The sequence below is a fragment of the Netta rufina genome, assembly GCF_964035555.1.
Source record: "Netta rufina genome assembly, chromosome: 12".
Lineage (NCBI taxonomy): Eukaryota > Metazoa > Chordata > Aves > Anseriformes > Anatidae > Netta > Netta rufina.
In genome coordinates this window covers 6,379,814-6,407,761 of record NC_140135.1, presented here as the reverse complement: position 1 = coordinate 6,407,761, position 27,948 = coordinate 6,379,814, and the positions used below count along the sequence as shown (strand labels likewise).

At 48.1% G+C, this 27,948-nt stretch overlaps 1 protein-coding gene across 1 annotated transcript; it reads right to left on the bottom strand.

The window, feature by feature from the left end:
* Positions 1 to 92: 92 nt before the first annotated feature.
* On the bottom strand, positions 93 to 23,172 carry LOC311213912 (exocyst complex component 1-like; the record flags this gene model as incomplete). Its single annotated transcript, XM_084294250.1, has 18 exons — positions 93 to 248; positions 449 to 643; positions 2,791 to 2,990; positions 3,986 to 4,169; positions 5,004 to 5,244; positions 5,810 to 5,880; positions 6,464 to 6,577; positions 6,814 to 6,932; positions 10,471 to 10,564; positions 11,198 to 11,347; positions 12,222 to 12,331; positions 12,681 to 12,813; positions 13,513 to 13,740; positions 16,759 to 16,952; positions 17,479 to 17,638; positions 20,574 to 20,705; positions 21,776 to 21,903; positions 23,049 to 23,172. The coding sequence occupies 18 exons, from the start codon at positions 23,170 to 23,172 to the stop codon at positions 93 to 95; spliced, it is 2,733 nt and encodes a 910-aa protein (XP_084150376.1).
* Between the last annotated feature and the right edge of the window lie 4,776 nt (positions 23,173 to 27,948).

Here is a 27,948-nt window from a genome sequence, read left to right as displayed (position 1 = left end):
TTCAGCCTGGGAAGTTTTACATTCAGTTTAGCTTCCTGAAGGTGTAGCTGCAGAGGATCCCTGAGCTGGTCTCAATCGACAGGCATCTGCCTCTACACACTGGACAGGGTGATGGAGTTGAAATAGCTCAGCAAGTCCGCCATGGTGAAGTCCATGGTGATCCCCGAGCCTGCGTAACAACGTTGGATCAGATCCTCCAGCTCTTGGTACTGACGTATGAGCTCCTGCTCCATGGCGTGCCACACCACCTAGGGAAAAAAAGGGCATCAGCCTGTGCCAGCTGTACGTGGGGGCTGACTGCAAGAAGATAAGCCATGCATGCTCTGCCACCCTATGACAGGACAAGCCAGAAGGAAGGAACTTCAAGAGGAGAAGACCCACTGCTTTGCAGCCCTGAACTCCCCCCATAATCATGACACCACACCCAGATAACACCACAATCAATCACCGGCAGGAGATTTTCCTCTGGGGAGAGATACTTGTGGATTTTCCTGTAGAGGGTCTCGAGGGCTTTCTTTACTTCCTTGCCAGGGTACCTCTCAATGACCTTCCTCAGCTCTTGCTTGCTGTAGGCCAGCTGGAAGCTGACCTCCTCTTCTTTCACCCCCTGAGCGATGCGGGCTTTCACCCCTTCAAAGAAGTGCTGGAAAAGCAAGGAGACATCCACTGATGAGCTGCATGAAGGTGTTAGGGATGAAACCTGGCCACTGTCCTCAGTTCCCTTCCCATGACCAAGTGGAAGAGAAGTATCAGACCACTCGTCCTCCAGGAAAACAGGGCTGCTCTGCAGGCCTGGCTGTGCTTTAGGGCATTTCATCAGTTCTACTTTCCCTCCCTGCTCAGCATGTGGGATCTCTAGGGGTGGCATTACCATGGAGCAATGGGACTGCTGAAAAGTTACTTGTGTTCCTTAGGGCTTCACGCAGTTTGCCTCGCTAGAGAGGGTTTGGATTCAAATGGAGTAACAATCTGCAAAACTGTAAAATGAACTTCAATTTTCTCAGTACTTTGAGGATGTTGTGTGTATGCAGGAAAGGCTGCCCCTTAAGGAGGTGTTTCAAAAGGAGTGTATATCCAGCCACAGGCATGGCTGTCACTTCTAGGAGCCCAGGGCTAAGCCAACCCAAAGGAGTACAGACCTCAGCTAGTTCTAGGAGAAATACCAGGAGCAGGGTAGCTTCATGAAAGGCTCAATGCTGATAGAGGACTTTTTTTTTTTTCCCTGCATGTGCTTTTCTAGACACAGAATCTGTTGGAACCTCAGTCAGCCTCTAGTTCAGCCTCCATCTAAAAGCAGGATCGCCACTGCATTCAGACCAGGGTATCTGGTCTGAAGGTGGGTCTTAAAACACTGGCAGTCTGTCCTTGAAGATTTTCATTATCCTCATCGTGCTTTTTTTCTCTCTAGCTTACCCCCCACCTCCTTCCCCCCAGTGTGTAGCTGTTCTCTCATCATTCTGCTATGCATCTTGGTGATGGACCTGGTTGTGTCTTCTCAGTTACCTCCTAGGGAAGGTTGCTGTTGGGTACACCTAAAACTGTTTTTCTTCTCCAGGGCCAAGCTCACAGGACACATATTACTGTTCCCTGGCCATGTTGGTGGCCCCCTTGTGAGCTTGTTCATGATCTGGAGCCCCAAAGCTGGGCACAAGATTTCAGATCTGGCCTAACAAAGGGGAAAAAAAATAAGACTAATATCTTCCTTTGATCTGCTGCCATACAGCCCAATATGCTGTAGGCTGTCTTGAGTATTTCTGCTGCAGTTTGGGGTGGAGAAATATCTTAAATCCTAAGGGTTTTCAAGGAGAAAGAGGTTCCTAAAGTTACAAGCTTCTTTCAAAAACAGGTGTGGGCTCCTAGGTTACTCAGTGCCTTTGCAACTACTCTTTATGTTGAACTGAGCTCAAACCTGAAGAGCTACATGGGCTGTAAGAGGTGGCTGTCAGGTGTCTGAGCAGAACACCAAGTACCTTCATGTTATTTGGAGCAATGAAATTCTGCTTTCCCTCGCAGGAGGAAGTATTTGAAGACATTAGCATGTCACTGCTGAAAGCAGCATGAGATGCTGAGCTGATCTTCCAGTCAAACCTACAAGATGTTTGACAGCGAAGACTGCAAACAAATTGAAAGGAGCAGGTCTTATAAATGATTCAAGCTGAACTCAGTCTGAGATATTTTAGGCCAGTGAGTGGGTCGAGAAGAAGCAGAGCAAGGAGGGGTCTTGAGAGCAGCCATCATCTCAGAGGAAGGGGGATGCCTGGTTGAGTTAGTGAAGCCTGATGCTTTTAGCTCAGTTCACAAAGCAGTCACCTGGGAAGTGTGAGGTTCTCCTAGGCTAATTAGTCCAGGCAGCTGTGCAAAAAGAAACTAGCATGTGCCAGGCACAGGCACGCAACCTGGAGCAGGAGAAGGGGGCTGAGCAGGTCCTTGCACCGAGGCCATGAGTTGCAGAGGTGCTTTTGAGCTGGTCCTCTGGTCTTCCAAGGGGAGCTGGCACTGTGCTATACCATAAAAAGCAGCAGTGAGTGGTCAGAAGTGTGGGAACTTCAGCTCCTGACCCCTGGTCCTGTTCATCATGGCCACAGAAGAGGGGTTACTCCCTCAATCTTACAAGCTTTCACAGATTTGAGAACTCTTTTTCACCCCTTAGTAGTCTGTTGCAAACAGCCTCCGTTCCATCCTAGGTTGTGGTTTCTAAATTTGATTCCCCTCCTCTGGACCCTGTCCTGTGGATTTGTAATTTTATGAATTGCAGTGACCTTTTGATGGGTCAGGTTATTCTGTACTCACATTGAGCTTTTCCAGTGGCTGGCCCAGGTAGGTGATGACATATTTCTCCATGTGCTCACTATACCTTTGCTTGGCTTCCCTCTTTTTGTCCTCCAGGCATTGTATCTTCTTTTGGCACAGGAAGCAGTGAATGTGGTGGAAATTCTCCATCATGACCATGTCTGTGTTCGCCTTGAGATTTGCTGAGGACAGGCTATTGACTGAAAAGACAGGGACAGGTATGGAGAGAATCAAGGGCTGAGGTAAGCTTCATCACAGGCTGTTCAGCTGTCTGACTGCCTTGCCTTCCAGGGCAGTGTACTGGCTTTGGAGCTGTAATATTTTATAATTTACCCAAAAGTGTGCAGAGACATTCGGGTCTAATCCAGCCCTATCCAAATCTTTCATCAGGTCTCACCATGCTGCCAACCACTCGCTAGCTGGTCTGGAGAGGGCAGGAGCTCAAGTAGCTCACTGTGTATGCAGAGCAGAGATGGCCCTTCTCACTCCTCATGGTAAACAGGTCATTAGGCCATCCTATTTGAACTGTCTCCCTCTGAAATGCTGGAGGGAGTAACTGTAATGCACATACTGGCCCTTGTTCATTAGCTTTATTCCCTATCTCACCCACTTTGCTTTAAAGATTGCTTGTAGCATGGTAGGGCCTGTTTATGCTCCAACCTCAAGCTCATCTGCAGATAGGAGCTGCCCATCTGCACCACCTCATGCTCTTGGAGGCTTGGACTTATTACTTCTGCAGTGCCTCAGGTCTTCTCCAAGCTGGGAAGTGGGGTCTCTGCACCCACAGCCAGGGGCCCACTGAGAGCTGCCTGCCTGGCTCTCCCAACCCCTCTCCCTCTGTCTTAGTACTTTGGGGGCAAAGTTACTCTCTGGCTGCTGGTGCTCCTGAGACCTGTCCTTGCAAGAAGTCTGATCTGTAGTGGGAAGCATCTCCTCTGTAGCGGAGAGCCTGGTGTTAGATTCAGAGCTAAGCTTGTGTCCCAGCCTCTGCAAACATCCCAGGCAGCATGCACCTTGTACTCTCTGCAGTCTGAATTTGTCAGATGCTCCAGGTCTTTGCTTGGGGAAGGCAGATTCAGCCCAAGCAGTGTTCAGGAGGCAGGTAGCCTGCATGTTCCCTGCTCTGGTGGCTCAGCTGGTTGCTGATGACTCCTGAGGCTGCAGCCTTATGGTTGCCACCAGTCTTTGTACTCACTGCTGCTGAAGACGCTGCTGGCCAGCCTGAGGTGTGCTTTGTCCAGCTCCCCTCTGCGCTGAGCTGTCCTGAACACCTCCTCTGAGAAATTCACAAACTCCTCGAAGCGGCTCACAGAGGGCAGGATCCCACCTCTCATCTTGCTGGGTGCCTTCGCCTCCTTGATTTCTTTGCACAAGGTCCCCTGGCAATGATTCAAAAAATATGCTCAGGTCTGTCATGGCCCCAGCCCCCTCTTCCAGCAGGCAAAGCCACAGGCCAGAAAACAAGCCAAGCAATGAGTTGTGTACTGCTTTCTGCATTTACAAGGTTGGACTAGCAGCAACAGCCTCCCTTCATGAGTCTATGGGAAGAGGTGAGCTTCCTTGCCTGTGGCTGTCTGAAACCATACTAGGTGCTCTTCTGGAGCTGGTATGCTTGGTCTCAGGCTGCGTGGTTCTTTGCTCAGACATAGTTCTGTCTCCTCACACATACACCCAAAGGACAGAGGCTCTCCCCTCTGCTAATTCTGGCACTTCTCAAGCCAGTTTGGGAACAGGCTGTCTGCTCCAGGTCTTGGCAGAGGTGCCCTTGATGCCAGCATGTGGCTTTCCTTGACCTCAGCAGTGTCAGGGCCAGGTTTTTCACTTCTGATGGGATCTTGATCACCCCACACTCTCCTCCCTACCAATTGGTCCTTGAGCAAGTCCTGCTGTGCCAGCAGGAGTGCAGAAGAGCTTGGCTGCAACAACTTGATATGCAGCCATCGCTTCAACAGCCTCCCAGAGCAGTACATGGGGAAAAACCCTTCAGTTTCCTCATCCTGATAAGAGCAGGCACATGTGGCACTTTATTTTATTGTGCTTTACCTCTCAGACATAATCAATGAGGGGCTAAGTCTTCCCAAAACCAGAGTCAGATCCACATCTGATACACACCAGCACTGCCTTCAGTAAAGCCCACATTAGAAGTTTAGAAGTCCCTGGAGGAGGTCAACCACCACCCATATCTATTTGGCCTTGCTCTTACCAACACTCACAATGCACTTGTTGAAGCTGCTCTTGGCCAGCAGCAGCATGTTGCCCAGGACAGTATTGAGGAAGGATGAGGGGGGAGCTGAGGAAGAGCCCCACATTCCAAAGACGGAGTCACTCAAGGTAACCAAGACCTGCAAGCAGCTGAAGGGGTGGGTCTTATTGCAGACATCAAGGAAGCCTCTCAGCTCGGGCTCCAGCGAACTGAAAATCTCACTCAGCAGCCGGGTTGTAGGTTCTTCCAGTCTTAAAAATAAACATAAAAGAGTAATTAAATGGGGAGGAGCACTGATGCTGTGGCCAGCTGGAGAGGCATGTGCAAAGCTACGTAAGGGAGAAGGAAAGCCTTCTGTATCACAGTAGAGCTTATTTATTGCTTGAGTCCTCCAACTCTTCCACATCTGTGCCTGTGGGAGGACACCGAGGTCCTGTTTTCCCATCCAAATGGAAAGTTTGTGGTTTTATGCTGGCATTTTTTCTATTTTTTTTTCCATAATATGCTTTCAGTTTACAATCTTGCTATTAGGGAACTAAAGCTGATCAAAGCATGATGCCAAGAAACCCCACTTTCTGTAACCCTCCTGAAGCAGAGCCACTGCACTGGGGAGAAGCATTCTGCCTCTCTGCAAGCCCAGCTATGATGCCTTTGGGTTCTGCTGCTGTCCAGGGTGCAAACCTGAGACCAATGTTGAAATCAGGATGGTCATCAATGGCAAAATAATAATAATAATCTATCAGTTCTTCTGGCAGTTCCTGTAGGACACTCTGGACCATGCCCACATCAAAGCAATGAATTGCGTGATCTACATACTGGCTCCGAGGCTTGGTGCAAGGAGGATCCTCTGCAGATGCCGTGTTTTCTCCTCCCTTAGAGGCAGGTACCTGAAATGAAGAAAGAGGTGGAAAGTATAATCTGCATGTTCTCTCAGAGGAAAGCTTGACACCATAGGGTCATAGAATGGCTTGCATTGGGAGGGACCTTAAAGATTATCTAGTTCCAAACCCTCTGCCATGGGCAGGGATGCCACCCACTAGATCAGGTTGCCCAGTGCTACATCCAACTGCCTCATCCAACTTGGCCTTGAACACCTCCAAGGAAGGGGCATCCACAGCCTCTCTGGGTCACCTGTCCCAGTGCCTCACCACCCTCTGAGTGAAGAATTTCCTCCTCAAATCTAGGTTTCATTTCAGCAGAAGTCATGCTGCATTGTACTGCAGTCTCACAGTTGATATTTAGATATGCTGAGATCTTGCTGAAACCATCATTTACGTTCAATTTGCTTTTGTCCTCAGGGAGTCTCAACACCACCAGCAGTCGTGACACCACTGACTATTTCCAGAGGACCAGAGCCCAGGAGAGCTCCGGTAAGCAGATAATCAGACACCCCACTGTGCCTGATGAGGCTTGTATCAAGCTAGAGGGATGGGCCAGTGGCACTGGAGAGGACCTAGTCCCCATGCTTACCTCCAGCACCTGCAGCTCAGTGGTGTTCTGGCTCAGGTGGAAGAACTTCTCAATGAACTGCTGCTCCGTGGTGCAGAGGGGCTGCAGCTCTCGCAGCACCTGCTCCAACATCTGCTCAGAAACCAGCATGCACGTTAAAACTTCCAACACACACTGAGGACACCGGGATGGGTGTCCATGTCCACCTGAAGTGACATTTAAGCCACCACAAGGAGAGTGTCAGCCGTACAGAACAGCTCTGTTTCAGCCCCAGGTACGCAACACTGGAGAAATGGCCCTGGGATGTGCTGCAGCACTGGGCACAGCCCTTGTGGGACATGTGAACCATTTTGAAAACTTCATCTCCTGACCTTGATGACGTTTCCTCTGTCTGGTGTGTCCTCCTGTCCTTCTCTGCTCCCTGGGAGGCTCCAGCGAGGGTGCTGCCTGCTCCCCATCACCATCGGCTTCTCCAAGCCCTCCTGAAGACCTGCAACAGGCACAGTGTGGTGGCTGGGCATCTGTCCCTCCTGGCCTCTTCAGCTCCTCTGATCACTTTAATGGATTGAAACATCTTTATTCCTGATCTTTGGTGTGTTTTGGCCTTTCCCCAACAGATTTTTATCAGGTTCAAATATGCAGGGGATACAATTTTGTTCTTTTTTTTTTTTTTTTTTTTTTTAATCTACCTTCTCATCTGTTTTTCAGTCATTACTTTCTTCTTGTTTCCCTGTGATACTTTTCCTTTTGCTATTTAGGGCTTAGTACTATATATTGAGGACTGGGGAGTGAAAAATCCTGGGTGATAAGAGCATAAATCAGCAGAAATGCCTGCAGGAGTTTCAGGAGAAATGTTTGTTGCTTAGTTCTTATGCTAAATTACCATTCAAACAAATCCCTGAAGGGGACAGTTGGCTTTTTCTGCAACTTGCTTTCTTCAATTATAAGTGTTCATCTGGAAATTAATATACTTTTCAAACGCTACCAGTTTTTACCACAACATTTCCTTTCCTGCCTGGTTTAAGTTGAAAAGTTGAAAAATGTATTTGAAATATGCATCAAAAACAATTATATCCAGGGAAAGAAATCAGTGGGGAAACATCCCTATTTTCTAATTAATTCTAAAAGTTGGTATTATTCCACTAACCCCAGAGGTCCTGGGTGACTCAGGCCAGCTCTTTATTTTCTGTGATATCCAAAATATCCTTATTTGAGCCAATACCTGCAGGGCCTTTACCTTTGGAAAGGATTTGTCAGATGTCCTACGCAGCAAGAAGGGATGAGAGATGACAGACAGCCCTTCTCATCCCCCCAGTCTTGCAAAAACCATGGAGAAAAATTAACGAGCTGCTTCCTAATATTTTTTTCCCGCCCTTATGCAATGGGCAATGATCATTTCACTTGCTGAGAAGTGGCAAAACTTAGAAAAAATTTCTCCCCACAGCAACCAGGAAATAATTTTACAGGTTGAAGTTTTTGTGTGGAAAATGGAATGGAAAAATGAGGAGAAAATTTAATTAGTGACTCAATTGTAAAAAGGTTGGGGTTTGCCTTGTAAACTGCCCTATAATACTTGAAACAAGGCAGCAAATCTTCAGGTTGGGTATTTAGAAGGGATCAACATAAACAATCCTTTATGAGGCAGGGAAACAACCCTAAAAATTCACTGCCGGGGTCGTGATTAGAAAGAAAGAGGCAGTGGGAGCTAGAGAAAGCCTGGGAAGAAAGCCAGGAGACACAGGAGTTTCTCCTGGGATTTTAGTTACTTCTGTTTTATGGGGCTTGCATGAGTGCTAACGATGGACCAAGTACTGAAAGGAGATGACTGGCTTCGTGTTTACGGAGGGGGATTAGGTAGACTGGCTGCGACACGTGTCCTGTGCTATCTTTATTTAACAAGACTGGCTTCATAAAGGTCTGCTTTAACAGCCCAGCCATGTCTGCACCTGCTCAGTGCCTAGGACACAAAAGGGTGATGGTGTTTTTCCTGTTGCCCAGCAGAACTGAAGTCCCTTGCTCAGAGTCCATCAATCACTTCGCAAATAGGAGCCAGGGCCTCTCCATCCCACATGCAATCTTTGTTATTTCCTTCTATTTAAGTAAAAGTAATCATCCTTCTTCAGGAAATGGGGTTTGGCTACATTATCTTATAAACCATGGAGCAGTTTGCCTTCCTACTGCCAATTCCCTGGGTTTGCTTGCTTGCCAGTATGTTCATATTCTTTTATCAGGAATTCCTATTTTTAAGCCAAAAAAAAGAGCATGTTTCCCTAGGAGAAGCTGTGTCCAGGCATCAAGGAGCCAGGGGGGTGATAGGAAGGTTATCTTTTGTTAACTGTTTGTATTACCCTATCTGCCAGGCTTCCAGGAGGGATGTTCAGGATGACAGATAAAGTTGCAATAGACCCATGGCAGAAGTGTCTTCTTTTACAGCTCTTATGAAATGCTTTCCTCTTCCAGAAATTCTATATCTCAGTATTATCCTGGGATTATTATTATAGTTTCATTTTATTTTCCTGTTATCTTCTGGCTATAGGCTTTCCCGCATCCTCCAGCAACAGTGACAGCTTGCAGCAACAAGTACAGCAGGTTACCAGCATTGCGCACAAATGATTTCCTACTCCCAGTTTTTCAGCCTGTCCCTTTGATTTTATTGCTTGTTATCTTTTGGTTTTTAAATTACAAGGGTAGTAATAATGTCATATTGACTTTCCCTGCACAACTTGTGCTTTAATGCTTTTTATGTTATTCTTTTTCTTCTGGAGAGTTCTTGATTTTATTTTTTTTTTTCAGCCGGGTGATAATTATCTCTCTTGGCTCCATAGTTGGGCAAATCATTCTGGCATGGAAAAATCGGTTTGTGGTGACTATAAAAAGTTTTCCTGGAGGTGTTTTCCTCCATTACTTGCAAAATTTCAAAAAGGAAAAACTTTAATTAAGGGTCAGTACCTTAGCTTGTGGGAAAATCCAACTCCCTACCGCTGCCTGGCATCACAGCCCAGACTTGGGGGGCAAAGGGGGGTGAGCAGAACCAGCAGCCAGGGCCAGCACTGCCCCAGGGGAGCTGCTGAACCTGCCGTGGTGCAGAGGGAAGTGACGCTCAGCGTTCCTAGCCCCAGGGATGCAGCATGTGTTGGCTGGGCAAGAGGCAGAGCCCTTGGCTGCGCTCCTCCAGCCACCATCAGGCACCAGCCCTCTTTCCTTTGACCTCCATCTCCAGCCAGCATGCAGGGTGTCCCCTGGGATGTGGAGACAAGTGATGAAGTAGGTGCAGAGCTGAAAGCAGCCAGGCTAGTGCTCTGATGGACTAAACACACCATGCAAAGTGGTTTCTGACATTCAAGCTGGGCCAAGCTGGCATGGAACTTTCCATTACAGTGCTTTGTTTTTCTGAAGGAAAATGTGATTTCTGTGCAATCAAAAACTTCCAGAGGAGACAGATCAGTTTCTCTTTTTATCTTCAGAAACACCTGACTGGAATATTTTGAGTCAGATGCAGCCATTCCTGTTGAAATGATCACCTTGGGACAACACAGCCCCACAGCCAGCTCACTGTGAAATCATTCTGTTCTCACAAATATCGCTATGAATACACTCATGTCTTCAGGGACAGGCTTGGTGCCATCTCTTTACAGGGAGAAGTGCCTGACCAGCTCTGCTTGTATGAAATATGGACCAGGCATTAGCCAGGCACTCCTATGTCACCCTCACTTATGGCTCCTCAGGATGTGATCCCAGCCACCCATGCATCGTTTGGGAGTCCTTAAATGGCAAGATACACAGAAACTACAGCCCTGAGAAGCAGCTAAACAATGCTGAATAATACATGGGGCCGTGGCTCACACAGACACCACCTGGTGCACATCAGAGCCAACTTTGTCACCTGCTGCCAGCTGCAGACTTGGCCATAGGGCAGGAGGGAAGCTCATGGCACAGTAACACCCGTGATGGGGGATGATTGCTGCATTCCCTACTTGCAAAGAAATTACTGCTCAGCAGCACAAAGGTCACATCTGAAAGTCACTTACTTCCTTTTCTTCTTCCCAACAAGAGCATTTTGGCTTGTTCAAAAAAGGCTTTGATTTCCCTGTCGTAGAGTCTGCTGAGGTTCTGGGCATAGACCTGGAACAACAAGACGGGCACAGGAATTTCCTCTGCATCTCATCTCCCCATGACCAGCTCCCATCTCAGAGCTTTTTCCTCAGCTGCCCAGTTGAAGCAAAAGTCAGCAGATGGTAACTGAAATGGACCTATTGTTCTTGGGGCGTAAGACTTTTGGAAAGGCAAAACACAGTAACAAAAATGAAAACCAAGCCTTAGTGATATACAAGAAACCATCTAATTCACTCAGCAATGTCCGTATTAGCAGAAGATGCCAAGGATATTAAGGGCTTCCCAGAACTCTACAAATAAAGTTCACTTGAATAAAATACAGTTGAATAAAATACACCCAAGTGTTGTATGAATGATGTTTGAATGAATGCAGTTCATCTTATCAAGCATATGCAGTAGAGGGATGCCCAGATGACAGCAGCAATACCAAATTTGGGAATTTCAGACCTTTTCCTTCAACACAGTATCTGTCACCAAGTCCCATACCTATTTCTGTCAAGCCTAAGGTGGCCAAGCTGGCCAGACTCTCTCCTAGAAATGCAAAATGCTGGAAGCTCACAGCCAAGAAGGGATTTGGAGAAACTGAGCTCTCGCCGTGAGTTGACCTCTTGGATGGATATTTATTTGGGATTTCAGCCATACCTTGGGGAGATCAGAGAAGAGAACTGGGTTGGCATTCCTCAGCCAGGCCGTGAGCGGGGTGTAGGGTGCCAGTTCCTCATGATGGAGACTATGGTTTGGTGCAGAGAGCTTGTCAAAGGGGTTCATGAGAGCATCGACCTGAGCATTGCCCTAAAGCAACAGAAAGGACAGAGAGTGCTGAATAAAATGGCCTCGGGAAGCTCTGGAAAACAGTTGTTTGCTAACCACCCTTGGATTGCTAATTCTGAATGTTTGAGAAGCAAATTTAAAGGCCAGAGAGGATTGGAGTGAGCACTTTGAACTCCAGTTTTAACCCTACGTTGGGTGAACAATTCTGAGCCCAGAGGAATGATTTGGCCCATCAGTAATACGTGGGATGCTGTGGCTAAGTACAGTGGATAGGATAAGACACAGGGAGATCCCACAGATCCCTTCCAGACACATCTCTTCCCAGGGTCAACCCTTGAAAGTCAATGTCAAGCATCTAAGGCTGTAATGCTAAGGATTTGGGAGCAACTCCTCTTCTCTTCATGAAATGAAATCTAGAAGAGTCACGTTGTCCTTCCAAACTTCTCCCCACCGTGTCCACCATATCTGTCATATTGCATGACAAACATTTGAAAATGTTAATCAAAGGCTCAAGGGATTGGGTTTTCTCCTGGGATTTTGCGTAACAAACAAATGAACAGCCACCACCGCTCCTGAATTAAAATGAGAAAATCTAAAGCAAAAAATCTAAAGCAAAACCACTTCTCTTTGTAACGTGACCCGAGGATTAATGACTCATGGGGAGGAATCTGATAGCCTGAGAGATGCAGAGGTGTGCTGAATTTTTTCTGCATGCATGCAAAACTAGCCAGTAAGCTGGGGGCAACTGCAGGGTGAAAGTACATGAAAAGGTGTCTTTGGGGAGACGCTTTTGGAGAATCCTTTATGGTGGCATCCCCAACACCACTGGTGCTAATTTACCAGGATAGTCAAGTTCCTCAGAATGCTGTGCTGCTGTGTGGAGAGTGACACCCACCTGCAGCTCAAAGATGTTCGTAATGTGACTGATGAAGCTGTTTTCAAAGTTCTGCTTGAGTGTTTCAAACATGATCAGCTGCTCCGCCACAGCCTGTAGCTTTCGGTAACCTCGAGACAAAGCAGGAGAGGTGTTAGAGTGGCATGGAGTGGCACTGGGGCCTTTTGTCACCCAGCGCCCTGACAAATGCAAGACGTGTTCAAAGCATAAGTTCTGGGGTGAATGCTGCCCCCTAAAAGCCAACAAATGGAAGAAAGTTTGCTGTGATACTGTGCAAAGAGAGATAAGGAGGCTCATGGAAGCTCCAGCAACATCTTCAGAAGAAAACCACCTCTGCCAGCCTGTGTCCCAGCTCATCTCTCTGGCTGTGCTGCAGGAAAATGGTGCGTGAGCAGCACAAGTGGCAGATAAGCTGATGTCTCTACCCTTCACAGACATAAATCTCTGCCCTCTCCTTACCAGGCTGTATCTGGATGTTCATGCAGCCAGATAACGCCTCTGCTGCAGCAACACAGGCTTTCAGGCCGCTGGGGCTGGAGAGGTCTGCCCGGCTCAGGGCCTCGCAGTGCTCCTTGCCAAGGTCGAGGTGGGTCTGAAAACAAAGCCAGAAGAGAGCAGGTGCAAACACATCCAGCTCTGCATCCCTTCCCATTCCACCTGGAAGGCTGCTGGCTTGAAACAGCCAAGTGCTACCTTCAGCTGCCAGGCTGCAATTGTCCATCGAGAAGGCTGTGCTGCTCTGTCCCCAGCAAAAACAAAGGTCTGCACAGTCACAGCAGCAGTGCCAGCGGAGGGGCTCAGCCTGAGTGTCGAATGGGCTGGCACTGCTGGTATGGCTACTGGCAGCAAGGTGGATGGCAGGAGAAAGGAAAAGCTAAGGAGAAGGCAGTGACTAAGAAATAAAAAGGTCAGTGGTGTAGAGGTCACCATAGCCAGTGGAAGTGAGGATTAGCTGTGCTATTACAGCACAATTCTTGCATTTACGGTGTATTATTTTGGTAAATAGCTTGCCTTTCCATATGGCATTACACAGGTTGAGGCTCACCTTGCCCATGAAAAAGACCTTTGGGGGTCCCTCTACAGCACTGGGCCACAGTGAGGGCACTGTGCATCGTAATTGCCACCAGTCTGCCTGTAGCCCATCCCAGCTGTGTCCGTCCTTATATTATCAAGACAAAGTTCCTCATTTCTAGGCCAGAGAAGCTCTGTGGCCTTTGCAAACAGTTTTCAGGGTTTGCGGTTCACTGATAGCTTCTGGAACAGATTTAACAGACTTCACAAATCCACATACCGTGAGGAAGAGGATCTCATCCATCAGCTTCGTCTTGTTAGAGAGGATGTGATGGAGCAAGGAGTTCTCCTGGTGGATGTGGTCCATCTGCTGCTTCACGCTTCCCAGTAACTCATCGTAGACCTGCAAGGTCTCCTCCACTCTGGCCACCTCTGCCAGGGCCTCATCAATGGAGCTCATCAGCTTTGTCACCTGCTTCTCAGAAGAGATGATGGCCCTCAGGTTGGCCTGTGAAACGGAGAAACAGAGGGCTTCAGCACCGTGCCAGGGGCTGATCAGCACCATCTCAGAGCCAGATATCCTGACCTTCATCCTCCCAAGTCAAAGCAGAGTCTTCATCGTCATAACATGCAAGACAGCTGTCCTGCATCACTATCAGCACAAGGTCAGTGTCTTATCCTTGCAGTCAGCCAAACTCTACATCGGCAAGTCCCAGGTGCCAGGCTGAGCTGCTCTGGCAGTGGAATTAATAAACAGTTAAATCATGCAGGAGACACACACATGTGTGTGTCTCTAATATGGAAACTGAAGGCATTATTTGCCCCTGGAGGTCTCGGGCATTTGTTTTGACGGGTGGTAGAGATGTAACAGCATGTTAATTGTTGATGACAAGCTCCGCTAGAGATTAACTGCTTCCAAATGTTAATTGTATCATTTTCAGGGCCTAAGTACCATGCGGGATATCAAGGAAAATAATCTATAGCCATGAGCATGGGAGGCATGAGTCTTCCAGACTGCTATCTTTCTCTGCCTTAATCAAGCTTTTAAAGGAGTTTGTCATTTCAGATATTTCAATTATCTGTCGAGTTTCTTATTAAATGAAGGGCTGCATCTGCACTCAGTATGCCCCACACTCGGCTTTCTGATGGGAAATGCTCAGAAGGAGAGAAGCCAAGTCTCTTCCACCCAAGTCAGGTTGTCACAGCTTGGACCTCCCTGTGCACTGAATGAGGAGTGTCTGAAAGCTGGTTTCCTGCACAGTAGCTGCTGGCCATCTACAATCCCCATGTCAAGAGGTTTCTCTTCTTCAAACTCTATCTCCACTGCTAGTGGAGTAAGGATGGGCTGGCAGCTCCAGATCTAGAGGTGGTACATGCAGGACAAGACACTGGAGCATCACAGAGCTGCTCCTAGAATGCGTGAGAGCCACTCTGCAGCCCCTGCCTGGATCTGGTGGCTTCAATATCATGGGCAAAACGTGTATTAAAACCTCCCGTGACAAATGCAGCACAGTTTTAGGAGCTAAACAGCTGACAGCATGGGAGGAAGGGCTGGGGACAATGGCATCAGCTGTAGACAGATTCACAGAGGGTCTGGCAAGGTCAGAGAAATCCTGTAGAAAAGAAAAGCCTGAAATCGTAGCAGTCTCTATCAGAAGGGAGAGATGAAGCTGCCTGTCTGCAAAGAGCTGCAGCGTTTCCACAGGGAGCCCCACAAAGGCAGGGCAGGCAGAGATTTCAGTTGCCAATAGGTCAGTAACCGGGTATTGAAGTGGGGCTTTCTGGTCCATGATATTCATCTCAGAAAGCAACAACGACGTTAAGAAAATGTTACTTTTGCCCAGAGCCCAGCCCAGCATGAGGACCTGCGAGGGAGCAAACAGCCCCGCTGCCAGACTGCCGCTTTCCAGCCGCACACCGGGGAACTTCGCATTGTAATAAACACTCCTAAAACACAGCCACAGCCCTCCCACAAGCTGGTCACTGCTCTGCCTTCGGATTGTCTCATTAGGGCTTAACAGGAGGTGGCCAGGAGAAAAGCATCACCGGTGGCAGCGCCGGCAGAAGGGTTCTGGAACATCGCCACTCGGGCAGCGGTAATCGCGCTCCCGCCGGACATGGTGCACAAAATCGCTGGGAGATGCATGAATTCTGGCGTGTGCTGGGGTCCTGTGAGCATGTAGGAATACCAATGTGGAAATCAGGCCCCCCAGGTGCCCTGGCCATGCTCTCCTTCCCTCCGAAGCCTCCAGGCTGTTGGCACGCTGCTTGGCCATCCCCAGAAGAGATGGGCTGGCAGAGGCTGATTAGCGCTGCAACGGCGGCACAAGGTGTTATCACTGGGGTGTGGGGGAAAAACGTCTAAATATATGCATGTGCTGGTCTAACTTGCTGCTATCAATTACACTTAATATCGTAGATCAAGCCTTACAAATAGAAACATCTCATTAATTAATTTGCATTAACAGTAAGCAATGTTTATTCGTTAAAGGGCATTAAAATAATGTATTCGGCAGCACCTTTTGACTCAAAGAACTTAACTTAGAGTTTTATTGGTTGCCCTTGCAGTGTGTTTTATAGCTGGGAAATGGAGTTGCAAAGTGCCTGTATGAGAGCAAGCAGGAACAGCCCTCAGGAGTTCGATTTTCCAGATTAACTACTTAAGTTTCCAAGCATAACTCATACAGAGACACAAATTGGGAATACAGCAGCTACTGGAGCTGAAGGAGGTTGGCTTTAGGGTTTGTGGTTTCTATTATATTTTAGAATATTTCCTTTGGCTTGTTTTTTTTCCCCATTTGTTCTCCATTTACCTGCCTATAAAATCCTATCACCAGGTAAAATACAGGACTCTTTATCAGGAATTGTAGTGATAGGACAAGGAGTAATGGCTTTAAAGTAAAAGAGGGTAGATTTAGATTAGATATAAGGAAGAAATTCTTTACTGCCCTCAGAAATCCCAGCCCCTCACTGCTACCATTCCCCCCACATCCCCGTGCCTCTGGGCTCTGCAGCCTTCAGGCTCTGTGTGCATGCCATTTATTTTGTTTTACTCCTTCCAAAGCTGACCGACCGTGGGCTTCTCTGCCCTGGTGTGCCTGCAGATGAGTGGGTCAGCCTCTGTTTCCCCCGCAGTCATTGGAAAGAGGCCACGCAAGCTGATGTCCAAGCGCAGTGAAAACAGAGCTGCTGGTGCAGGCAGATATTCATCAGCAATGATGTTAATTCTGGCCGGGCTGCCAGGCTGCAGGGAGCGCTGGCCTCTGCAATCACCTGGCTACCTCCCAGCAAAAGCTGCTGGTCCTTCCTGAGCCCCACAGCCCGCAGGGTCCGTGGCTGTGGCCAGGAGGTGTCCTACCCAAAGCCCCTCTCTTGGGCAGCCCCACTGGCTCATCGCACATCGCAGATGCTGAGATCAGCTGGGGACTCCCAGACTGTGCCTTTGGACTCCTTCAACAACAAAAAACACCTTCTGCTGCAGGTCTGGGGGCCTTTTCTGTTGAATCACACCCCTCACCCCCCTCACCTCGTCCAGCACGTGCAGGTCATTGCTCAGCTGCTCAGCAAAGGCCACGGAGTTGTTCACAAGGGGCTCGTACTCCTCCATCAGCCTCAGCACATCTGCAGCCTCCTTCGGTGTCATCTCCTGGTAGGCACTGAGCTCCTCCTGGCTCTCAGTCTCTGCAGCATCTTTCCTGTCTTCCTGGGGCCTTTGTCTCCCTGCGTGGACAGGAGGACACGTGGGTACAGCCAAATTTCATCATTTCATAAGCTCTGCTCTCCCTGCGTCCCATCTGGGGTCACAATTGACACGAGTCTAGTGGTCTCAGCCTGCTGGCCAGTTAGAACAACAGCATGGAATAAGGAAATGTGTGGTTGGGATAAAGGAAAGTCAGCCTTCTAAGGGACAAAATGGGCATCTGAAATTTAATTTGAGCTCTGGCTGTGTTTTTTACTCACCTCTCTAGGACTGTGTGTAGGGGCATGGTGACATGTTATACAAGGCTGAAACGAATTTCAGAGGTGAACAGGCTTCTTCTCGTCAAATGCAACACTAGTGGCAGGTTGTAAAATAAATACATTTTGGTGTTACCAACACTTGACTGCCCAACCCAGAGTGCAGGCAGCATCTATGAGAAGCCCTCTAAAATCACCAGAGCATGCGACAGGTTCAAGGACAGAGGGATATAGTGATGATAAATTAAAAATAAAACAACACTCTGAGTGTGACAAGGAAATGAATTACCTTCCACGGGACAGGAGGGGACATTCACAAACTTGATAGCCCTGGAGAGGAATCGGTGGTTCAGCTTCCACAAGCATCTGATAAAGGTTTTCTTCTCGTCAGAGCTGCTAGCAGTCCACTTGTAAACCTTATCGAAGTGCAGGTCAAAATCCAGGCTCGCCTAGATGTCAACAGTTAATTACCTCATCAATAATTAAACACCGCTTGCCTCACCACGTGCACTTAACGCAGGTCAGCAGCCTGTTTTAATAACAGGCACTGCATGCTGTGAAAATACCTTGTGCGCTGGAAGGAAAAGCAGGCATAGGCTAAAGGAGGAGGGAGACACAGCTATGCTGCAGTTTCAAGCTCTGGGGATTTCAGTGGCCCAAGGAAGCTGCAGCAATTACTGGCAGCTCTTTCTTTCCCTGTTATCTCAGGGCGACTGGGAAGGGTTGGAGAGGTACGGTCATGGTGCTTTGCAAATAATCCCAGGCATGATAAAAGCACTGAAAACTAGGATGCACAGTGATTCTGACCCCAGGTGAGGACCCTGGGATGCTCACAGTAGGTCAGGCCAAGCACTCAGTCAGTCCTGGTGCCCTGCTGCAGCACACTGATCTCTTTTCAGATTGCATAAATCTCTCACCTTTTGCTGCAGGTTTTGGCGGATGGACGCTGATCAGCTTTGACAGCAGCCAACAGCAGATGCTTGGGAGAAAAGCATTAAAAGGGCAGGTCCGGAGTGATATTGCCTTCAGGATTCCCTGCCAGCCTCCAGCAGCTCACAGATCCAGAGCGTCGTGTTTAACAGCCCTTGAAGGACCTCCTGTCCCTGATTCCCTCTAACAGTTCTTTGAACCTATTCATGGTATTGGTGTCTACAGCATCCTGTGGCAATAAGCTCTGCAGCTTAACGATGTGCTGGGTGAGAGAAAGCTCGAATCTACTGGAGTTCAGAATGAGCCCAGCACCCGCCTGCCTCCTACTGCAGTATTCCTCTCTGCCATCCACCAACCTGGAATTTCAAACCTCTCTTCACTCAAGAATTGGGAAAATCCAGAAAAGAAAAAAAAAAGTTTCACCTGTATCGTCAACTACCCAATTTGCTGCCAGGGAAGGGCAGGACAAACTCTCTCAGGCCACCTTTTTGTTGGTATGCCCTCCTTGCTGGCATGGCTCGGTGTATGGCCAGGAGTAGTGACCCTGTGAGCACTTTTACCTGCTGCCAAGCATGGATCTCCCCTGCGTTTGGTCTCCTGAGAACTTCAGGTTACCCCAGCTACAGGCAATGGCTCAGGACATGCAGGAGCTCAGAGAAAGCAATGTTAACCTCTACAAAACTCCAAGCTCACGAAAAACCCCTGCTACCTGGCATTAATGACAGGACATCAGTGCTACAAGAACAAGACCTCAGCTGGCCAAGAGGCAGAGGAGATTCCTGCTCCTCCCTCCAGTCCTAGCACAAATCTCAGGGATGCTTTTCTCCCAGTTTTCTCCGGGTTTGGGGCTTTCACCTCTCTGTTGCTCTTAAAGTTGTTGTGATGGAAATGACCCCGTTTGCTGTGCTGCACCCCATCCCTGGCTTCTCCAGAAGGTCACTTGAAAGAACAGGAACATGGCCTGGAAGAAGAACACCCTTAGCCTCTCCCCATGTGGTTTTTGTCCATGTAAGTGTCCATGACTTTATCTCTATGCCCAGAGGTTGCAGTCTCATGGAGGGGGAACTCCAGCCATTGGAGACTTTGTGTTTGCCACTATGCAGTGTATGTGGGTGGAGAGAATAAGAGGGTGCTGAAGTAGGAACATCCCACAGAAAGAAACCCCTTCCTGCACCATCTCATTAGCTCTGCAGCACAGCCTGATCTCCTCTTCTGGAGAATTTGGAAGCTGCTCTCATAATTATCGGTACTAATCATCGTAACAGGCGCAGAGTCTGTGCAGATTTATGCAGTCCTGCGATGCTGTAAGGGTCGCTTTCCAGACGCCTTGCAGCAGTACATCTCGCCCCCGCATTGCTCTGCAGGCTCCGTAGCAGCCCCTGCAGCAGCGCAGAGCGGCGATGCCTGGGGGGGGACTTACAGGGCACGTGGTTTACAGCCTGCCTTACGAGGAGCTATTAAAGCAGGGAGGCCTCTGCTAATCGCTTCATAAATATTAATGCTGTTTTGGTCAAGGGAGCTGTAGCTTTAGCACCTCTAGACTTGCGGTGTCAGGATTTTGTTGGTGCCGGGGCTGGGGTGCAGCGGAGCAGACCGACGGCCAAGCCCCTGCTGTGCGTACTGAATGTCATCCCATGGGCTGGGGTCCCAGCTATCTGCTGGGAAAGGGTGGGGAGGTCTTATTTGCATTTTCATGGACCTGCCAAGCCACACAACGGGGAAAGACTGTGCTGATTTGAGCACTGGGCTGTGCTGGGAAGCTCATCTGGTGCTGGGGTCTCGTGGTGGCACCGTGTCAGCGTGCCCTGGCTGCAGCCGCAGCTTCTCCCCTGCCTGGGGACCTCATGCAGCAGCTTCAGCTGGAGACCAGGTCCCGTTCCAGGAGTGACAGGGACAATTCTGGCTGCCAGCATTCAGGAAAGGTGAATTCAGCCTGGAAGAGGCAAAGAAAAGAGCTCCAGACCCGATGAAGGGAATAGAGATGTCAGCACGGAAAAGGAGACTGTGAGGCTGTTCTGCTTAACCTGCCCAAAGGGAGGTCAACAGGGGAGGTGACTGCACACTAAAAATACATCTGCAAAGGAGAAAAGCTGTGCAGTCTAAAGGACAGGCACAGCACAAGCAGAAATGGGATGATGTGGGTCAGAATCCAGGCTGGGGGTCACAGGAGGGCTTTAGCCATCAGGACAAGCAAGTTCTCTGTTTGCCTCCCTGTAAGACAGGGTATGGTCAATTTGTCTCGTTGTGCTGGCAAATGAGGGGGAAAGGACTGACAATCCGGGAGGTGTCTCCTAATCCCAGCTCCTCAGGAGCCGAGGCAGGTCAGGAGGCTTGGAGGAACCAGGCTCATCTGCTAGAAGAAAGCTCAGGCAGGACGAAAACATGCAAGGGGAGATGTAAGACAATGGAAATATCAGTTCAGCTCTAACCATAGGATCAAGATGCCCTGCAAACCTGCAAGCATGATTTGCCTTTCAGCCATGCTGTGCAGATGTACTTTATTTGTCCTGGATGTAGAGCTGGAAAGCTGTTCTTTTTCTCATTTATTTCTATGCTTGTGAAAACCCAGGCACTGCGCCAAGGCTCCTGGAACATTCACATTAATAAAAAAACTAATTATAACAACTTTAACGACACACTGCCAGCCCCGGCAGCAGAGTGGGAATATCTTGTCCGTGCTTTCTTTCCCAAAAACCTTCACGTCACCCTAAAAGCACAGACTCGTGCTCACTCCTTCTCTCTACAATCTTCCTTTCAGCAAATGCCTCCATTTAATCTTTAAGTATCCTATGCAAGCATATGTTGAGAAATGTTGTCAATGTGGATTGACAGATGGGTCTGACAGTGTGTCCTGCTGGAGATCTGACAAGAGCAGTGCTTTGCAGCCCATCTCTCCAGCCTCAGGGTTGCTGCAAAGAGCTTCAGGAGAGAGTTGTCCCAGAGGATAAGGGGATCCTGCCCTGGGATTTTGATGGAGCTGTGTCAATGCAATGGTCAACTATTCATTGCTCACCCTACCCAAGTGTTTGGCTAGCCTAGCAGAAAGAGAGGGAGGACTCAGGAGGGAGGACATCACTCCAGCTTCATCCTCCTGGACGCACACGTCTTGTGGAAGAGAAGAGGGAAACGAGAAACCCCAGAGCAGTGCAGCAGGATGGAGGAGCCAGCTAGGGATGGAGAGACCCCAGTGCACCATTCTCTGGGAAACAGCCCTGAGGGAAGGCAGAGGGCTTTGATTTCTTTTTTATTATTTTTATAATTTTTATAATTAAGTGTCATTCAGGCTGGTTCAGTCCTAGATGAGGAAAGAAGCACCCTTGCTGCTCTTCCCTCCATCCAGGCGGATGGGCTGGGCTGCAGAAGACCCAAACACAGAACAGAATCATAGAATTGTTCAGGCTGGAGAAGACCTCTGAGATCATCTAGTCCAACCTCTACGCTGAAGTCCGCCACCACACTGCTAAGTTCTAAATCAACAGGTTTCTTGAAGACCTGCAGGGATGGTGACTCAAGCGCTCCCCTGGGCAGCCTGTTCCAAATTCCTCACAATGCTTTCAGTAAAGAAATCTCCTTATGGATCCTGGCATGTGTCTCTCTAGCTTCATATTCATTTCCCTCTGCCACGTCCTTTGCCACAAAAAGAAAATCAATCCTACCTGATCGAGAGTCTTGCCATCCACCAGCTTCAGCTCCGCTAAAGGCCACCTGTAGGCTATCTTGTACTGCTCTCCTCGGTCTACCTTGACCTTCACCAGAAATGGCTGCACTGGCTTAAGGGCATCCACTGTGGATGAGAGACAGAAAAAAAAAAAAAAAAAAAAAAAAAGAAAAAAAAAAAACTCACAATATTATTATAAACCCAGTATATAACTTCAGTGGGAGTGGATGGGTGCAGGTGGACAGACAGACACTGATTTTGAGTCGTGGCTGCAATGAACACTGTATGGAGAGGTGCTGCAAGGCTTTTCTCTTCATTTAACCTTTCCATACTGGAAGTGCTCTCTGGAGTCTAATCCAGAGTACTCTGAATTCATTGGAGAGATTCCCAAAGAGTTTTAAACCTGGCCATTGTGCTCTGTGTAACGTGTGAGCAATATTTCAGCAAGATCCAAAGATGACAGGAACGGGGTCCCTGTTGCCACGGGATTTATGACAGCTACATGCCCTGTTGCAGGCCCTATAACATGGTCCAAAAGCATCGCCTTGTTTGACTGATACCCACATTAACATATCCCATCAAAATTCAATTCCAGTGTTAATTAGCTCACAGTCACCTTTTCGTTCATCAGGGAGGAATTCACTGTACCTCATTCTGGCTATTCTAATTCAGATCTCCCACCTGAGATAGATATCTCCAGAAAGGAGACACGGGCTGTTCCAGGGGCAACTCATGTATTTTAGATGCTGCTTGTAGAGTGACTGTATCATCCCTTGGAGATATTCCTCCTGCCCTCTATTGACTACAGAGGGTGCTGAAGCATGCCATTTAGGCCAGAAACTGTGGCTAAGGTTGTCAGAAATTAACCCTATAGCAGGTGACTGGGCTATCTGGAAGCCCGTTGTCAGGAAACTCTCTCCCCTGTCAAAAAAAAATAAATAAATAAACCAACACCATATCTGTGCTAACAATTTCTTAAATGCTGTAGAGTGATGAAGCAACCAGAAGAGCATAGACCAAAGGAGATGCAAAATTTCCCAAAGCATGTGCACCTTTGGATCCTAATCAAACATTTGGGTCCTGCTGAAACTTTCAGCAAATCTATGAAGAGACAGAATGACACTGTAACGCTGTGTTGTGTTAGAGGAGATTTGTTGATAACCTTTCGAAACAGATGTGATGCAAAATATAATAAAAATGATATTTCATTGCTGGATGGTTGAGCTGGGTTTGCAGCTCAACCTGCCTCCTGGCCACCCTGGGGTTCTTACCCACTACACAGAGAATGGACATTTTCTTCTTCTTCCCCGTCTTCCAGACACAGATGGTCTCCAGGAGCTTCTTGCTCTGTGGGTTGAACACATCTCTTTCCAGTGAGCTCCAGAGAGAGGCCATGGTGGGGCCTGGGGGCAGCAAGGGGGAGCTGCAGCCTTCCACTGCTGCTGTCCCCAGTGGCAGCTCCTGGGGAACAAAACCAGGCTGTGGAGCTGATCCCCACACAAACTCCTACATGCTGACAAAATGCATTACCCCCACACCGGTATCCTGGACAAGGGTCTCTGCTGGCTTGCAGACAGCATGAGTTGCAAGTAACTTACAGACCTGAGGCCAGAACAAGACAAGCAGGACACAGCAGCACATCCAGCCCACAATAAAACTGTATCTCAGTTCCAATCATCCCATGGAGGTTTTAGCAAGTTACATGTTTAATTCTCTCTAATTAATCTCTCATTTCATTCTCCTTCCACTTTACCAGACAGGCTCCCATTCAAGGAGCATTCACCATGCTCCAGAGCCTTGCCCAGCACACCCATCCACTGACAAGAGTGAGTGGCATCTATCTCTTGTCTGATTTACACAAGTATTTGTCAGGACTAAACCTGTCTCGGCCAGGGTATGTGTGCTAGGACAGGCTGCTCATGCCATCTGAACTGCTCTGGTCGGGGAGTAGCTGCACAGCTCAATGGGGCTTGGAGACACCGACCCCAAGGACTTGGAGACACTGACCCCAAGGACTAAAGACAACCAAAACTGGTGGTAAGAAAAGCATTTAAAAGTAAATGGATCTGCAAAACTCCAGAGCAGAGAGTGGCTATTTCTACATTTTCTACATTTCTATTTTCTACATTGAAGAGCTGTTTCCTTATTTCTGCAAAACAAAAGCTCTTTCATGGCTCCAGCTGAGCACAGCAGCTTGAGCATCAGGACCACGTCCATGGGCAGGCCAAAAAGGAAGGCAGCTACAAGCAATTCATTGCCTGGTTATTTTTGTCAGACCTAAGACTCCTGGAGCTGTATTTCCACTGCAAGTCATACCCAAAACTGTCAGGGAGGAGATGTCAGTTTATGTCTGTATAAACATGGGGAAAAAAACACCGGTAATATTACAGTCCTTAAGTTAGGTGTGATTGAATAAACAAAGTGACTAAGGCTAAAAGGTTATACTTAATGCAAATATTTTTGTAAGAATTAGGAATAAATAAAAACATGGCCTAGAGGAAAACAATAACATTAGAGAATTGAATGTTTTGTAAGAGAAACTTGCTGCTACTGAAATTCACAGGTAGTTTTGTGACAGACTGGAACAAATGAAACCTCCAGTAACTCCCTTCCTTAGTGACGGGGACAGCTCAGCCACACAGTTAGCAAAAAATAAAATAAAATATAAGAAAAAGGGGGACTTGCTGCTAAAATGTTTCAATCCCCGCAGCATCTCTTTGAACGCAATCCCTTGCCTGGTTATCTTGGTTTCTCCATCCCCACCAGCTTTTCAGGCTCTCTGATGGCATTCACCAGGCAGGACGGCAGCCTGCAGACCCAACTGCTGCTCTCGGACTCACAAATACAATTTTAATAGTGCTTGAGCAACAGCTAAAGGAAAATGATTGAAAGCCGAAGCAGCGGAGGGCTCGCTGCTGCCTGATAAGTTAATGTAGAAAGCACAATACTTCCCACCAGTGTAACTGAAAAGCTGCCTGTGGCTGAGCCACTTATCCCCTCTTTTCTGCAGAGGACCAGAAAGACTTAAAGATCTCAGTGAAGCCTCAACATTTTCGCACATCACCCATCCAGGCAGCTGGCAGAAAGGAAGAGAGCGTTAGTGGAAGGAAGGTTGTTCAAAGACTTTACCGGCCGTGTCTTGCTGGGGATAAATTGCGGGATTTCAGTCGCAAAGAAGCCTTAGAACAGGAAACAGTTTGTTGGTAAAATGAAAGCTTGAAGAGAAAAACAGGAAGCCTGAGGAACCTGAGTGAAGCCCGTGAGCAGGCGGCTTGAGGTCAGGGCAGGAAATTGTTCATGCGAATGCCGAGGTCTGCAGAAACCAGGTGCAAGCAAAGTGTCAGAGCAGCTGGAGATGAAGGAGGTTTTGACTAAAAGCAGAGCAAAGCAAGGTAAAATGCTCCCCCTCCTCCCCCCCATTTCTGTTTTGCTTCTCTATAAAGTCAAAGTGTCGAATGGAGGGCAACTGTTGTCTCCCCATTCCTCTTCCTTCAACGAAGGGCTGAAGAAACAAACAGAAGTTGTGGGAGCCAGCCGGGATGCTGGATGCACATTACAAGCCTTCATTAAGCAAGACACATAATCATGATGCATAATTTAAGCATAAAAGAAGCCTTGTGCCTGGAAACCACGTGAGCTGAAAGGTGCAGAGCGACCTTTGCTATGAAGAAGGCAGACCCATCTCCGGTGCATCCAGCTTCAGAACCAGCTTTGGTAGCCCAAAACGTGCCCTGTTCCTGCTGAGCAGCCCCAGCCACTCACGGAGAAGCCCTGTCCCAAACCACTGCACCAGTTTATGTGTTTTAACATCGCTGACATACCCCGTGCCATCCTTCAGGAGAGCTCAGCATAAAAGAGCAGGTCATTTGGAAGCGGCGATGGCTTCACTGAGACATTTACCAGGTGCTGGCAACAACAGGGTTGCTGCAAATCCCATCCCACTGTGACCTGTGGTCATTTCCCCTTCTCCAGCATCTTATGGTGGGAATGCTGGCAAGGTAACTGAGGCTGTGGTGGACTCAGAGGTGTCTGTGTTAATGTCTGGGTGCCAAACATGACGGAGTAAAGCTGTAGCTGCTGCACGCCTGCTGGGTTCGGTGCCTTGGAAAAACAGCTTACTTAATTTGTGAGCTTCAAGGACATTATGTGCACTCTGGAGGGTAAATTAGACGGGGCAAGCATTCTGGAAGAGAGAAAAATACGATCGCACCGCACAGCAGGACTGCATTAGCACAGTATCATTTACTGCGGGACAGTAAAGATGCTACGCCAGGGCTTCTATTCATGATTTTTGTATTATTTCCATAAACTCGCTCTTCTTAACCTCTTCTCACTCACCGAGTGGATTCTCTTCTCTTCCAGCCTGCGGTGCACATCTTTGTTATTATTTGTTGACCTTGCATAGGGTTCAAGGGGGTAAATGCCTGCCTTTATTAATGGTGCCAGCCTGGCACACAAGTCCCAGACATACAGAGGTGTTTTAGACCCTCCTGCTTGGCTGAAAAAAATCCAGGAGTAATGCAGGACAGAAGAAATTTTCAAAGGACTGCTGGCTTTACCCAGGCAGTGCCAGTAGCCTGCAGAAAGCTGCTCTGTAGCACTGCAGTCTGAGCTCCGTAGCACTAGCGCCCAGACAGAGCATTCCCCGGGAATATTCCCCCCGGAGCCTCACGTCTGATGTAGGCAGCGGGGTATCAAAGCCTGTGTTTTAAGCAGAGAATACAGCGAGCTTTCTGAAGGCTGGGGAAGGAAAAGCAAACAAACCTCAAAAACGCCGAGCCTTGCTGGCAGGCATTTCCCTGCCCGCATCTGCAAGCGGGATGAAACAGCTGTACGAGCGATGCAAATGGGTAATTAATCTCAATTGCTGCAGACTCTTCATCCTAGAGAATTACTTTAAAAAAAGAACAGGGAGTATTTAAACAATTTTCATGCAAAGAGAAATTAGGAAACTGCATGTTCCAGGTGAGCTAATAAAGAAAAGGGAAAGGCAAGTGTGGAAATACAGCATGCCTTGCATTAATTTTTCCAGCTAATTCCATATGCAGCAATAACTTGGTTATTTTAACATTCACACTCAAGGATTCAAAAACAGACACAACTTGAAGTGTCTGATTGCTGCTCTGTGACCAAGATTAGCAATCTGCAGTAGTTTCCTTTCCTCTTCCTTCCCAAACGAGGGAACAGAAAGCTGTTTCTGCCGCAGGGCACAGCAGAGAATTTAAGCTATTTAATTTTCTGCTGCGGGGATCTGTAGTCGTCATTTGATGCCGAATCTTATTTTTCGAGGTTAGACAGCCTGCATTCCCAGAGTATTTTCAAGGTTTAATGGATGGTTCTTGCATTGCCCCTATAAAACGGGTGGCAACCTGGGCTTCCCAGGAAGGGCTTGCTGTGGACCATTGGGTGGTCCTCAGAAGAAAACTGAATCCCCACAGCCTGAGACAAGGGGACATCTGCTTGTCCCCTACCTCATGGCCTCCACACCCAGACTCAGGGCCACTTGGGTAACCACATCATACAGAGAGGCATGCGTGTCACTCTCCATCTTCTTCGCGAGGAGATGCTATTTAGATGTAAAACAGTAGAATTAATAAAACATAATGCCTTGTTTTTCCCCACTGTTTTCACCTCCTGTGCTCTCCTCTCACATTTTTGCTGGGCCGATGGTTTTCTTACATGCCCCAGATAACTCACTGAGTTTCATCTTCACTGCTTTTTCCACCCGCCCGCTCTTCTTTCATTTTTTATAGAGACTCTCTTGTTCCGCCAACACACTCTTAATCTCACTGGTAAATCAAGGTGTCTGTTTGTCTTTTGCTCTCTGTTTGCTTTCCTGAGCACAGCGATAAATCTAGGCACGGTGCTGGAGCTGGACCAACGGGAGGGCTGGCGTTTTCCTTCTTCCTTCCCCATTCACAACGGCGCACTATGGGCCATATGCTGTGTTTGGGCTCTGAGAATGATCCCTCTCCATTTTCTTGGGTGAAATCAGCAAAAACAAGTAGAAAGGCTGAGGAATGCCCTATGCCAGGCTCTGTTGGGTGGAACCACACTAAAGAGATGTAATGTTACTCCAAGGGCCCAAATGGGGTCAGCACAAAGGCTCCCCATGATTTCGTCTGATGTTCTCGGAGGTATGAGCTCGGTGTCTCCTCCGCATCTTGCTGC